The sequence below is a fragment of the Salmo salar genome, chromosome ssa25 (genome assembly GCF_905237065.1).
Source record: "Salmo salar chromosome ssa25, Ssal_v3.1, whole genome shotgun sequence".
NCBI classification, from domain to species: domain Eukaryota; kingdom Metazoa; phylum Chordata; class Actinopteri; order Salmoniformes; family Salmonidae; genus Salmo; species Salmo salar.
This window is the reverse complement of record NC_059466.1, coordinates 16,392,012-16,405,393: the sequence shown is the minus strand read 5'-3', so window position 1 is coordinate 16,405,393 and position 13,382 is coordinate 16,392,012. Positions and strand designations below refer to the sequence as shown.

The 13,382-nt window shown below is 43.5% G+C and overlaps 1 protein-coding gene across 4 annotated transcripts in view; it reads right to left on the bottom strand.

The window, feature by feature from the left end:
• Positions 1–13,382, bottom strand: part of LOC106586269 (ATP-binding cassette sub-family C member 4) — a 47,439-nt gene that overhangs the window by 22,577 nt on the left and 11,480 nt on the right. For all 4 annotated transcript variants that reach the window (XR_001324163.2, XR_006762027.1, XM_014173388.2 and 1 more), the window contains 5 exons: positions 13,062–13,193; positions 12,858–12,895; positions 12,424–12,524; positions 11,810–11,956; positions 3,969–4,048 (listed from right to left, as the gene is read on the bottom strand). Coding sequence is in view for 2 of the 4 variants with exons in the window: in XM_014173388.2 (XP_014028863.1) it covers positions 3,969–4,048; positions 11,810–11,956; positions 12,424–12,524; positions 12,858–12,895; positions 13,062–13,193 (498 nt within the window). In the remaining 2 variants the exon portion in view is untranslated. The remainder of the gene's footprint in view (positions 1–3,968; positions 4,049–11,809; positions 11,957–12,423; positions 12,525–12,857; positions 12,896–13,061; positions 13,194–13,382) is intronic.

Sequence of the window (13,382 nt, the reverse complement as noted above, 5' to 3'; positions counted from 1 at the left end):
CTATTAAAGATCCACACACACACACACACACACACACACACACACACACACACACACACACACACACACACACACACACACACACACACACACACACACACACCTCTAGTGTTTCTCTGACTAACCAGGTATGTCTGGTGCCTGGAGCCAGTGCATTCTTCACTTCCTCTGTCACCCGGCTGGTAAAGGCACCAGAGAAAGCCAGTGAAACCCCATCCCACACAGCACTCACGGCTATGTCAGCAGTTCTCATATCCCACAAAACCAGAGAAGAGGCCCACCACACAATGTGCCACAATATACAGTGATCACTGATCCACCCGTCAGTGTTTTCAAACAATGGCCATCCTCCTCTGCCCTGTGTGCGTTCAAAGTGTTTCTGGTACACCCAGACTGTTCTCCTCCCTCCTCCAGACCACCGATGTTTTACTGCTGTAATTTATGACTGGTGGCTGCATTGGCCACTGCTTGTTACTAACTGGTGAGACCAGGGTCAGCCCAACTCAAACTAAAGGTCACCAGAAAACTAATTGGAATATTTAGCTCAAAATCCCCCAAAGCACTGCAAAATGTAGGGATAGGTCCAAACAGACTTGGTCTCGTACCCAGATTCTACTGACAAACTACATTTTAACTGATGGCCAATGAATGTAGGCAGGGACCCCACAGTTAGTGTGACTTGGGCAAGAGCCTTCACAAGGGAAGGGTCCATTCAGAGCCTCCTGTATTGTCCTGCTACCCTCTCCTGCCCCCTCCCTCAAAGCACAGGCAAGCCAGGATTTAAAGGTCAAGTCCACACAAAGGCCGGCCGTCTACACTGCCTGAGGTGCTTTTAATTGACATTTCTGCCTTTGTCCAAATAACATAGAGGGAAGAGAAAATTACACTTTCTTCAATATACTAAATTGCGGCTAAATGAGACCCGTGAAAGAAATATGGCTTTGGAATGGAACTGGGTTCCCCAAGTTGAGGGAATCCCCTTGTTAGGAAATGTATGGGGGAGTGTTGATGGCTGTGAAGTGCTCACTCCACGATAAAGGGCCCAGCTCTGATGCAAATCCCCACACAGAGGCAGCTTCTCCCCAAAGAGGGAGATAAACCACTTAGGCCATTGTTTATGGAGTTTACCTTTATTACCCCTGACAACCATTTAAACAATGACTGTGGGGAAATGTCCCTCCGAGAATGAGCAACAATGGTCAGGATCAGCAGCTTTTCTGTCCGGGTAATACTTTGATAAAATCTTCCTTCCTGAAAGCATTAAAGAGTGCTCCATAAAAAGGCACCTGCAAACAAGAGCAGGAAGAGCTGGCTAACAAAAGCACTTGTCCAACATTACAAAAAATAAAATCACGTGTAAAAACATGGTTCAGACACATGTATTACATAATTCCGTGCAAACAAATCACTTGAAACATTTCACAAGTAAAAAAAAATATATATATTTTTATATTTGAAATGTTCATGAGTCAGACATGGTTTTTGGACACGTGAGATGTTTCACATGAATTTTTCACGAGAAAAATGTCACATGGGAAAACCATGAAAAACTCATTTGAAACGTCACACGTGTCCGAAAACCGCCTGTCTGACTCATGAAAAATGACGCAGACATTTCACATGTGTGATTTTGTAACTGGCGGGATTCAAACCTGGGTTTCCCACGGGAGATGCTGACGTCTTGACCACTGAACCAAGAGGTCCAACACTAATGTTGAAGTCACATGCGGGGCTACCTCATCATGTGACCATGAGCAACCATGACCTACTCATGTCCACTACCCTTTCACATGTGCATTTTCATATCAGAATGTCAACTAGGGCTGTCAAATGATTTATAAAAAATGCAATAAAGTTTATTGCAGGATTTGCTGTGATTAAATCGCAAATTCATAATTTGCTCAAATTGAGCTGTAATTTAAGATTTGTTTTTATATATATACAAAAAGCATTGCAAGAATATTGCTGCCTAGATTTTGTCCAAAGTATCTGTTTGCAAAATCAGGTAAATTGATAAAACACACCTCGAAGTAAACTTATTTTGACATCACATTTTTGTTTTTACCTGTATAGATGACATATTTTGGATGTTTGTTTTTTAACTCTGACAGTGCTAAATTCTAAAACGGAGACAAGGAGCAATAGTTTGTTCTTTTCACTGGGCTTCTTCCAACGGTCACTGACCAATGTATGAAGACAACAGTAACACTCTGAATTGATAGCTCAGACATCAGAAATAATACTTTTAACACACTTTTATTATTAGGCTAAGTTAACTTTATACAGAATTTGCAATTCCATACTGTATGTGGACACATTGCTTCTTCAACACGTTAACGCCATCATTTCACATGTAAGGAGAAAACTATTTCACCGCCACATGTGAACTTGCAATTCCACATTTGAAAGTTAGATTTTCATATGAATTTTTTTTCCCCCACATGTAAAGCTGCATATGTGATTTTCACTGAACGTTAAAATGCGAAACCATTCATTTTGCATGTGCAACTCACGTAAAAAAGTGGTGTTAACAGTTGAACTCTAAATTTAATACATATGAAAATATGGTTTCATGTGAAATATAAGGTCAACATGTGAAAACAGCTATTTCACATGTAAAACAGATACAAAATAAAAACACATGCCAAATTTTTTGCAAGGGAAATTATGCCATCTTTGTCACTCACACAACGAGCCCCTATTTATCTTGCAGTATAAGATCCCATAGTGTATGCATAGTACCAGCAAGGTATCTGGCTAGGCTCCAATATTACATTGACCAGCTAGTTCAAATCAACAAAAGCCTAGTTCTAACATGGGATGCCTAGGCTACACATTCTCACAGCAAACCAAAGAACAAATTACAATAATTAAAAGATAGTGTATGTTATTTGCGCATTGTTAAACTTCTGTTGTGTTTCTACAATAAGAGATGGCTAAACATGAAGATATAGTGTGTATGTGCAACACAAACACAAGCCTCTGTTCTGTCATGACCTAGTCTATCTTTAACAGTTTAACGTTGCGGAAGGCCAGTAGCACTAACTGATATTCTTTTACCCTGCCCATTATCCACCTTATTATTAAAAACGGGGGCAACTATGGTGGACAAAAAGCCTTTGTGCTTATGATCTTTTGTGCTTTCACCATTTAAGATGGCTTTTGTCTCCTGTGAGATGGGTATCTGCCACAAACATCACTCATGCATTGTGGAGGAGGGATTCATTTTCAGCCCAGCTTTGTTCCTTTCTTTGGCCCTAACCAAGGAGCCATGCCTGCTGCTCTACATTGGATTGTGCGGCGAACATTCCCTCTTTTGTGGTGCTAGGTGCATGAGCTGGCTCATCTTCACGGGCCTTTCTTTCCTGGGAGAAGATTATTGCGCTGCTGTGTGGTGGCGTTGGGTAACTTTACCTGGCTGTGCGTCAGGGTGGGCCGCGGCTACCAGGCCTGCAGTGGACTAGCAGCCAGGAGAAGATGCAGAGGATAGTCTCCTTTTCAACTGACCTGTCTCATTCCTCGTCCACTGTTCCCTTCCAGCACCTCTCCGTCCACCCGTCCACATATTACATGGCTGCTACTCACACTCCCTCTCTTTGTCACTCCAGAGATCCTCCTACCTTCTCCTTCCTACTCTCCCACCGCCTCCACATCTTCCTGTTGTAGCCACTATTTCCTCTGTGGCACCTTTCTTTCTCTCAATCACTCTGCTAGTCTCCTGACACGTTCCCTGGCGACGCGGCCTGTGTTGTGGCACCGCCAGGCGGCCGCGGCCACACCCTCTGCCTATGTGCAGACACTTTTATTAAATCTGTGCGGGCGCTGGGCCGCACTGGCGGGTAATCCTACAGTAATTGTTTCCAGATTAGGGGACCCGGACCACAAAGCAGGACTAGCCAGGCATGAAATGGCCTCCCCATGCAGTAGTAGAGAGGCAGGCAGTCGGAACCTAGTGAGGTGAGACTCACCTGGATAAAGTCCACAAAGGTCCAGGGCAGCAGAGAGTCCAGGTAACCGATGTCCTTAGAGAACCTGTTGAGGATTCTTCCTGGGTCACAACAGGTGATGGAGCACAGAGGTTATGTATTAGACATGTGGACCAAAGAGTATTCTGCCAAGTAGTAGCATCTAGTTTCACTAGGTTGTGTGATGTTGATTAGCATTAGCTTAAAAAAAAAAAAAAAGAAAAGACAAATTGGTGTGATTATTTGAGTTGTCAGTTAAACCTTAGGAAAGCTTGATGTGACATTGTCTAATACTTACAGGAGTAGGAATTCTATTCACAGGGAGGTGGGCAAACACATGACTCATTTCGACTTCTGTTGAAATCACACCACTAAGTCAGCTTGTCGTACATTGGGAGGAACAAAACGACATTATATTTCTAATCCGCTGACTAATTTGTTCGCAGACTTTGCACACAACGTAAAGACGTTACTCAATGTTTTAGATTCCTTTTGCAACAGTCTGTCGCTGCTTCTATGGAAATGAAATCGGTTACCTAGGTGGCCTCTATATTAATATAATGATGTATACACCTTGAGAGGGCGATATCAGATAGACAAATAGAGAGGCTTATCTAAATTAAACAATGAATCATTATTTGGTCTGGGTTGCATAAAGCCTGCCCTACTCTAAACTGAACACGTTGGGGACCCTTTTGTTTGGGAACAAAGGGGAGACAGAACCGCCGTACCTGCCTTTCTGTCCTGACTGCCAGAGTCAATGACGTTAATTGAGTTGCGTCCAATCTGCTCAGGTGTTCATTATTCTTGAGGGGGAGGGAGCGGGGCTCTGCAGGTGTTTCCTGCCGCCCTTCATTATGCGTCCTTTACAAACTTTGCTCCCCAGCCTGATCCCCGAGCACATAAGATTACACTCCAGCTGCATTCACACAAACACGCACACAAACACACACAGTTTACTGTAAGGCCCAGTCATAGCTAATCCCAAAGCCATGGGCAGAGAGGCTGGAAGGACAGAAAGGAGAGCTTCTCATATCTCTTGGCTCGGAGGAAGGAGACTTCAGATTGGACCGTGTGGCTGGATGCTGTTCAGCACCATGTAGGGTCACTTAAATAGGCTGAAGGACACAAACAGACTGCACGTTGATCGTCATCCCTTTTACTTCAACATAAGAGTCAGAATGACTCACCTTAACAACACACTCACAATATGTCAGGCCACCACTGGGGCTGTGGCGGTCACAACATTTCGTCAGCCCGTGATCGTCAAGCAAATAACTGTCGGTCTCACGGTAATTGACCGTAATTAACATAAACGCATGTAGCATCTCCTGGCTTCCACACATAGCCTACAAGCCATTTTAAGAAAGTCTAATAAATCCATGTAATATAGCCTCTACATTCACAAATCCATTATTTTAGACTGGTCTAAAGAAGCATGATATGAAGAACCTTTTCAGAAGTAGTCTATTTCAGAAGAACAGAATAGCATACTCTGAGTTGCCCTTATGTTAGGTCCTGATGTGGCTATGCCAAATGGCTAGTTCATTTGGCAGACAAGATTAGCTTCTAATTCCGTGGCATTATTTTATAGTATGAAGAACACAATTGAACAAAGCTGAATAAAATCTAAATATTTTCTCCAAATGATTTGAGCGAGTGCGCATGTGGCTATTCTGTGTCGAGCGGTTAACAAAGAAATAGGTACTCCTATACGCTGAATTGTTGTTGGCTCTATGTTTATTTTTAATACATCGTAAGGCTGCATGATGAGACTAACGATGATTTGAATAAAGTAGTTTGAAAGTCATGAGCTCTGCTTTGTTTTGTTTTTTGCGCAGGCTGTACACACGCCAATGGTGTCTCATTCACAATTTGACAAGCCCATAATGCCTCAAATTTCATGGTAGCATCCCCTTTGTGACCGTAATGCATCCCCCCCAAAAAAATCCATGCCTTTTGCGGCCCAGAATGCTGTGTTGTGCCCTTCTCCTGGAGTGTGCTGCGCAATCCAAAGCGTCTCTCTCACACGGCTCTCTGTCAGGTGATTGGTTCTCTCACAGGCTACAAGTGAAGACCGACACGTCGGGGACACAACTGCACACGTCCTTATCCAATTCCCAGGTGAATATTGAAGAAATTGGAAGAACTGTCCACATTTACTTTGTCAGCCAATAAGATGAGTAGGCCTAACGAACAGCAAAAGCTCTATCCCATGTCAATCTACTATCCCCATAGTACAAAAGTCAACCTATTCTGTGCAAGAAATAAATATTCCAAACATAGTCTGGGACAGTTGTGGGATGCGATAGATCCTAAATTAATACAACCACTTGTATCAAAACAGTTTTTATGCAGTGTGGCTGACGCAAAAGATCATAATGTTTAGCTTAAAATGTTGATAAGCTATTAGGCTATTTCTTCACATTATAAGCGCAGCAATGCACACATTGTAGTAGGATATAAGCACAAATGTTCCATTAGCGGAAAACACCATTATCAAAAGTGAACGCAAATGCAATTACGCATGTAATGCTTTTACTATAAAAAAGGTGAATTTGTATGGTGAAAATTACCTTCCCCAAACTTGAAATTCACCCGCTGCTTATATATATATATATACACACACACACACACACACACGTTAGCCTCTACACCCCTTGTAAAGCGGAGTAATGTGCTTAATTTTAAAGGAGTTATTTGGGCACTTTAGTTGTGATATAAACCTTATTAAAACATATAGGCCTATGGGCTAGGCTACATGAGGTGTGCGACTATGATTCGAACAAGTCGCAATAAAACAAAAGGCATTGTTTCTTATGCTGGGCACCATTCACAAGTGATAGGCTAATATTGTCAACCATCAGACTATTCTTGATTTAATCTTTACATATACTAAATAATATATGTGTGACATTTGTTTTGATTTAGAATGGACCATTACCATGCACCTGTATCGAAATAGGGGCAGCTGGAAAAAATACATGTCGTCTATGCACTTAAATAGCGAATGGGGGATGCTTTTCCCCCTGGCATATTTTCATGCCAGCCAGGTAGGCTATACTCCAGTTTGGTAGGCCACTAATGACCAGCAGCAGCATCAGAGCTTGGAGATGCCTAATTACCGTGACTAAATGGTCATGTGGAATTTGACTGCCGTCATGACTCGTGACCGCCGGTGTGGCGGTAATACGGTCACCGCAACAGCCCGTGTAGTAGTATCTGGTTCATAAATGGAGTACGCAAGGCTGGCCTCAGCTCCCTGTAGTGAGCTTCATTCTCTAACAACACACTGCCATCTCAGTTAGAGCAGCCAGGAGGGAACTAGCTGACTATAGGAAGGCAGGGAGAATGGAGGGGAGGTTTGGCGGGATGTGGAGGTGACCTAAAAGTTGTCTCGGCGGTTCCCAGAGGGTCCCATGGTGGTGGGCCTGTAATCACTACTCTCCACGGACGTAAGCAGCTTACAGCTTTATCCAAAACCACCGCTGCCGCTCCCCGCTCCCGCCTAAAAACATGCATGCAGACGAGGCCAGGGCTTTTCATAACAGCCATTGCATAAACTCAGCCGGAGCATTATTCCCCCTTACAACCCAGCAATGCTTCCAAATCAGCGCTGATTCAAAGTCAAGTGGCGTAAGCATGTTGTACACTTGGAGGCAGACTAATCTTATTCACAGTGTGAGTGGCCCTTTAGCATGCAGACTTCCTGAGGGGAGGGCTCAAGCCAAGGGGGAAGTAACGCGGCTGACTGTTATTTTCCTAGTCTCTCCGCTTTCTTCTGGAAACAGGAAGGGGGGGGTGAATTATTTGTCAAACTGTGTTTGTGGAAGAGCCTATAATGCATGTATAATGTTACTGTCTAAGCCATAGATGACCTAAATCCATGTGAATCCAGCAAACAAAGCGTACAGAAAAATGATACATTACCCCGAGTTACATCATACCATGGTTTCAGGGGGTACACGCCAGAGAGCATCACAGAGCAAATCAGCTGTTTTACTAGCATCTCGCCTTTTCAACTGTGATACAGTTGACATCCCTCCACAAACTATAGGTAAGATCCATTTCAGGGATACAGTTACACAAAGACATTCAGTGCATGGAAATGCCTATGAGGTAAGACAGGTCCGGAACAATAGCGTCAATCACGACTGGTTGCTGTCAACAATATCACCTATTGTGTGGTGGAGGGGGATAGACATTTCAGGATATCAGCAGCATTAATATCAAACCATTTCTCATGGCGTTAGTCTCCAGGGGTGATTTGCACCCCTTTTTTGGGGAGGGGCTGGCGAAATGTCAGGCCTTTCCGACCGAGGTAGCGGCCCCTTGGGTGGAGACATTAGGCGGGCAGGGCTCTCCGATCAGAGTTGAAGCAGTGGAACAGTGGGGTCTGGAGCTGGAGCAGGGTGTGTGGCAAATCGCTGTTCCCTGTAAACATCTAGATAAGGGGGCCACTACGAGCCACTCCATGTGTGGGCCCCGCTGCTGTTGGGCCGGCCTTTCACTGAGGCGGAAGCGATAATGCAGGGGAATTGGGGAGCGGGCTGACTGCTGCTGGGGCTGGAGGCTGCTGAGGTGGTGGGCTACAACTCACCTGAACTCTTGCGAAGGCCCAGAGGCCTGGGGGCCGGGGCCGCCTCCCCACCCCACCGCCGGCACCTTGCTGCCAATACTAATACATTCTAAATCCATTCTCTCCGCTCACACCGCCAGGGTCCTGCAATCTCCTCCACTTCCCTTTCATGCAATTAAATAGTGGAAGTGGTGAGCGAAGGGGAGCTATATCAGCCACAGTGCACACACACACACGGCTCCATCTCCACATTCAATTTGCACACTCCGATATCATCGTACTCTCTGCAGCACTTTCACCACTTCTCTCATACACCGATACCGGAGCCACAAATATAGACATTAAAAACATTGCCTCCGTAGACAATTAGATTGTCCCGTCGTTACATAGACATTGTATTGACGTTTCCCTGTGTCAACAGACACTGACACCTGGTGCTGAGGTGAACTATCTTGGCTGATAAGTGAGGGTAGAGGTTAAAGGGGGGAGTGTGTGTGTGTGTGTGTGTGTGTGTGTGTGTGTGTGTATTTACATGAGTGTGTGTGTTGCCTGAATGCATGTACGTGTGAGTGATGACCGTTGGTACCTCACTATGGGACTGTGCTGATCGGCCTGGGCGGGGGGCTGGGGGGGGGCCCACTCAACGACACTAAATTAAAGGGATCAACATCAGCTCAACACGTCCACTGCTCTATGATGCTGCTTTCAATGGAACAGACACGTTCATAAGTATCATATTGAAAAAAGAAAATCTAGCGTGTTATATCTGGAACGTTCGGTGAAAGTTCAAATGTCGTTTTATGCATCATAACCGACTAAATCTGTCGAGGCATCATAAAATTGTCAAACAATCCAATAACTTTGTATAATATGAAAAAAAAGCCTAGCAAGTCATTTAGCCAAACAGTATTGCGGAGCTACAACGGCTATCTACAATAGCTATCCATCAATCATAATCCGCCATCGATTAGTTAAATTGTTATACAAACCACATCTATCGCAAGACAGACTTCTGTGCAGTGGTAATGTTTAACTCCCAGTCAGACTGTATGGCAGCCAATAACGTATCAAACACAGGGCCTGTTCAGCAGCAGCACACATCACTTACAAGTGTAAACAGTTGTCAAATCCTTAACAACGCATGCATCACTCACACTTTGTTGGCAACACAAGGGAAAGTCACACAGACCAAGTCTGGGAGAAAAAAACAACAGCGAGAGAGACAGTAATACCAGCGCTGACAATACCCCTGATGACAATAGCTCTGTCTATTGTCTGTTCTATTAATTCAAGGGGAGTACCTGCTTCAGAATTACAGCATGATTCAGAAGACTTCATAACAGATAAAGACAAACTGTAGAAATGACATTCAAAAAGGCAGAGATATGTTATGTTGTGGTGGTTTGATAGGTTGTCAATAGCATTTTATTTTAGGGGGGGGGCAAGCCCACAGGAGAACCTATATTCTAATAGAAAAAGGTTGTGTCTGATCTGAATCCAGTCAGACATACTGGAGTGTTTTCCAGTCTAGGGCTGAAGCTGGAAGGATTGGACCGGTCCATCAATGGTTACTGATAGCAACACAACAGTAATCAGATAGCAGCATCTGTTAAGCCTCTCCTTTACTGCGCTATTAAACAGATGATTACATTATTCAAACTGTTTGTGCTCCTCCTATGTGTAGATTACCAGGGAGGTACACGCCCAGATAAGCCGTCAGGTAGACGAGCACACAACAGAACGGCAGCAGCAAAAACAAAACCCAAAAGATTAAGACCCCACACTGTTTGCTCCAAACGCAACGTCCTAAAGAAACCTGCATCACACACTTCTAATGCCGAAACCACAACGCTACCAAAAAGCACCCTCAAATCATACTTGTAGTTTTGCTACCATCTTATTATGACTCATTATACTGCCAAGTTTCCTTCGTGCTGAAAATGCTCAACCGTGCTGATTGTGCTGTACATGCATGTCACTATGGAGAGATTAGCCTGAGTAATTATGTGCCGACAGGTGAACAATGGCATAGAAAAAGAGTAGTTATCAAAGTGGCCCATGACATTTGATCTGGGTTATGAACGAAAAAGGGCAATGAGAAAATACATAAAACGTACATTTACCACAGAAACATCAACAACTTTCAGATGAATTGTCAAATTGAAAAAGAAAAAAAAAAATGGGGGAAAAAAATCAATTTCAACAATTTTAGGTAGACTTGTTGAAACGGTCTTTTTTTTATGGAGCCGTATTGTGAAGCAGCCTTGTTACGTGAAGATAAGGAAGAAGTGTCCTTCAGAGCGGGTCATCTTAGTTCTAGTGTTGACTCAGTTTTAAACTCATGTCCATCTGCCCACTCCACTCTGTCCAAACAGCTCCAGCCTACAAAGCTAATTAAATAAACAAAGATTTCTGATACAGTTCAATTGGCCTTGTATTTGCTCAGCTCTGTCGTTCAAATACCACACTCTGTCCAAGACCTAGAGCAAACAGTATTCATTCAATATCACTGTTTGCTTTTTGGTTCGCGCTCACGGTTAATAGATAACCCTCTTCTCAATCATTTCAAAAGACGTCACACCTAAACACAGACTTATTTCACATGCATTTTGACTCACAATTGAACTCTTGGGTGATTGGTTTTATGATTACAGTTTATATGAAGCAGTTCTTTGAAACAAAAATCAACTCTGGGATGTCCCAAATAGACAGCATTGTCCTTAACCCCTAAACACTGCCCATATAACTAACAAGTGACAATCAGCTCTTTAAAGTCAAGATAAGCCCGTGATAGTCACCCAGGAATTGGAACCATATCTAGCAGGTATACGTGAACGATTTCTTTAGATTGATTAATAACACAATATTACTAAAGAATAGTGCATGTATTTGATTTCTGAATCAAATCAAACATTTTGAATTTTAAACAGATATAAATCAATTGTCTAAAAGCGTTTTTTTTTGTGTTTACCTCAGTGGAGAGCAGTTGTAAAGTGGGGACAGACATAGGTGTGCATCTAGCCTACTGTATATGTAAGCCAATGGAGAAGCTGGTATGTCCCAGGAATAGTCTGCACTCTAGTGGGCAGAATGGTTATTTAAGAGGACTCAGAATGTAAGCAAACCTACTGTACTTTTAAAACTAAATAGGTAAGGATGGCATCTCGCCTTGAAACATGAACTGGCCCGTTGTGGTTTTAACAGATGTGGTTATACTGTGTGTCCTTGAAGAAATGTATAACATTGAGATGGCCGGGTCCCTTACCAATGGGATTGACGTCAAAGAAGCGGACAGGGGTGCGGAGGATGGCGGTGAACATGCGGTTGTGGAGGGTCTGGGCTGAGTTCACCAGGACGTTGAAGAACACAAGACTACGCAGGAAGCCAAATATGATGGTGGCCCCTGTTAAACCTACACACAAACAGAACAGGGTACAAAAAGATACAAATACATCAGGAGAGTACATTAGTACTTTTCCCCTCTCCAAGTAGGTCAACTGTTCACTTCACTGCACCATTGTTGGGACTGAAAACTCCAAATGGGGCTATATTCCACTACAATCTCTCCCTCAGTGATTCACTTTTCATTCTTGAAGGCTGAGCTGCCAATAGCGATTGCAAACACAGGCTGAGGGGAAAACTGAAGAGGTGAGGAGTCATGGGAAGACAATCACATCAGACCTAAGAGCAATCCAACTCTTGAAGACAAGAAAAACACTCCTATCTTCCCTAGCAGCTGAGGCCCGTACACACAGAGTACAGACACTGGGCCTTGAAGGCCTTGGGCTCCAGCCAAAGCCCGGGGATGTGCTCAGTGAATGGCTGGGTTGTGCGGAGCCTCAGTGGCAGACAAAGGGAGCTGAGCTCACTGTGCCTCACCTGCGTAAACACCCAAGTAAAGGTCAAGGTCCAGCTGCTGAGTGGCACTGCTGCCATTGTGGATGGGCTCCGTCACATTGAGATGCTCCTGTTCAGAGGCCCTGCCCGGCACAGAGGAATCAAAGCCACAAAGTCATCAATAGAAGAAAGCAGAAATCTGGAGGCAGGGTACAAAGCAATATGTTCCTAACCTGGGATAAAAAGGTCAGCCTGAACGGCAACACATCAAGGTCCACAAAAAACGCCATCGATCGGGATCATAAAAACAATGGTATTTCATAAGACCAATCAACCATGAGCGCTCAAATGGTTCTGACCAATTATTTCATTCATTTGTAAGCAAACAGGTTATGGTGTTAACTCAATATCATTTTTGGGACAAATTCAGCAACTGAACTTAGGTATTAACGGAATCAAAACATTGAATTTCTCACCAGTAAGCAAGCCACCAATCCTGTAGAATATATGTGATCTTGAAAATATATATGAAAAAGCACATTAGTTCTACCTTCCACATTATTCCTTACATTCACACAGATCTCCTACTGTACGTTAGAAAATGTTCAATAGCCAACTTGTGATTTTTGTTTTATTGCTACATTAAAATACCTTCACTGTGTAGTGTAAAAGCCACTCACATGTGCCAGCAGGTTAAGGAAAACTAGGGCCAGGAGAACCAGGACATTAGCACCTGCTCTGAAGTACTTCAGATAAAGATGGAGACCGATGGATCCCTCTGAACGACTCTCCTCCAACATGTGTTGCACTGGCTAAAAAAAAACACACAAATAGTAATGGAAATGATTGTTACTCTGTACATGTAGACCAGGAATAATCAAAAAGACTCAGCCGCGTGACAATTTTGTTCTTGAGCAGATGATCAGGGGACCAGAACATAATTGGAAATAATTTGTAGACTGCAAATCGACCGCAAGAAGATTGACAAGCTATAATATTTG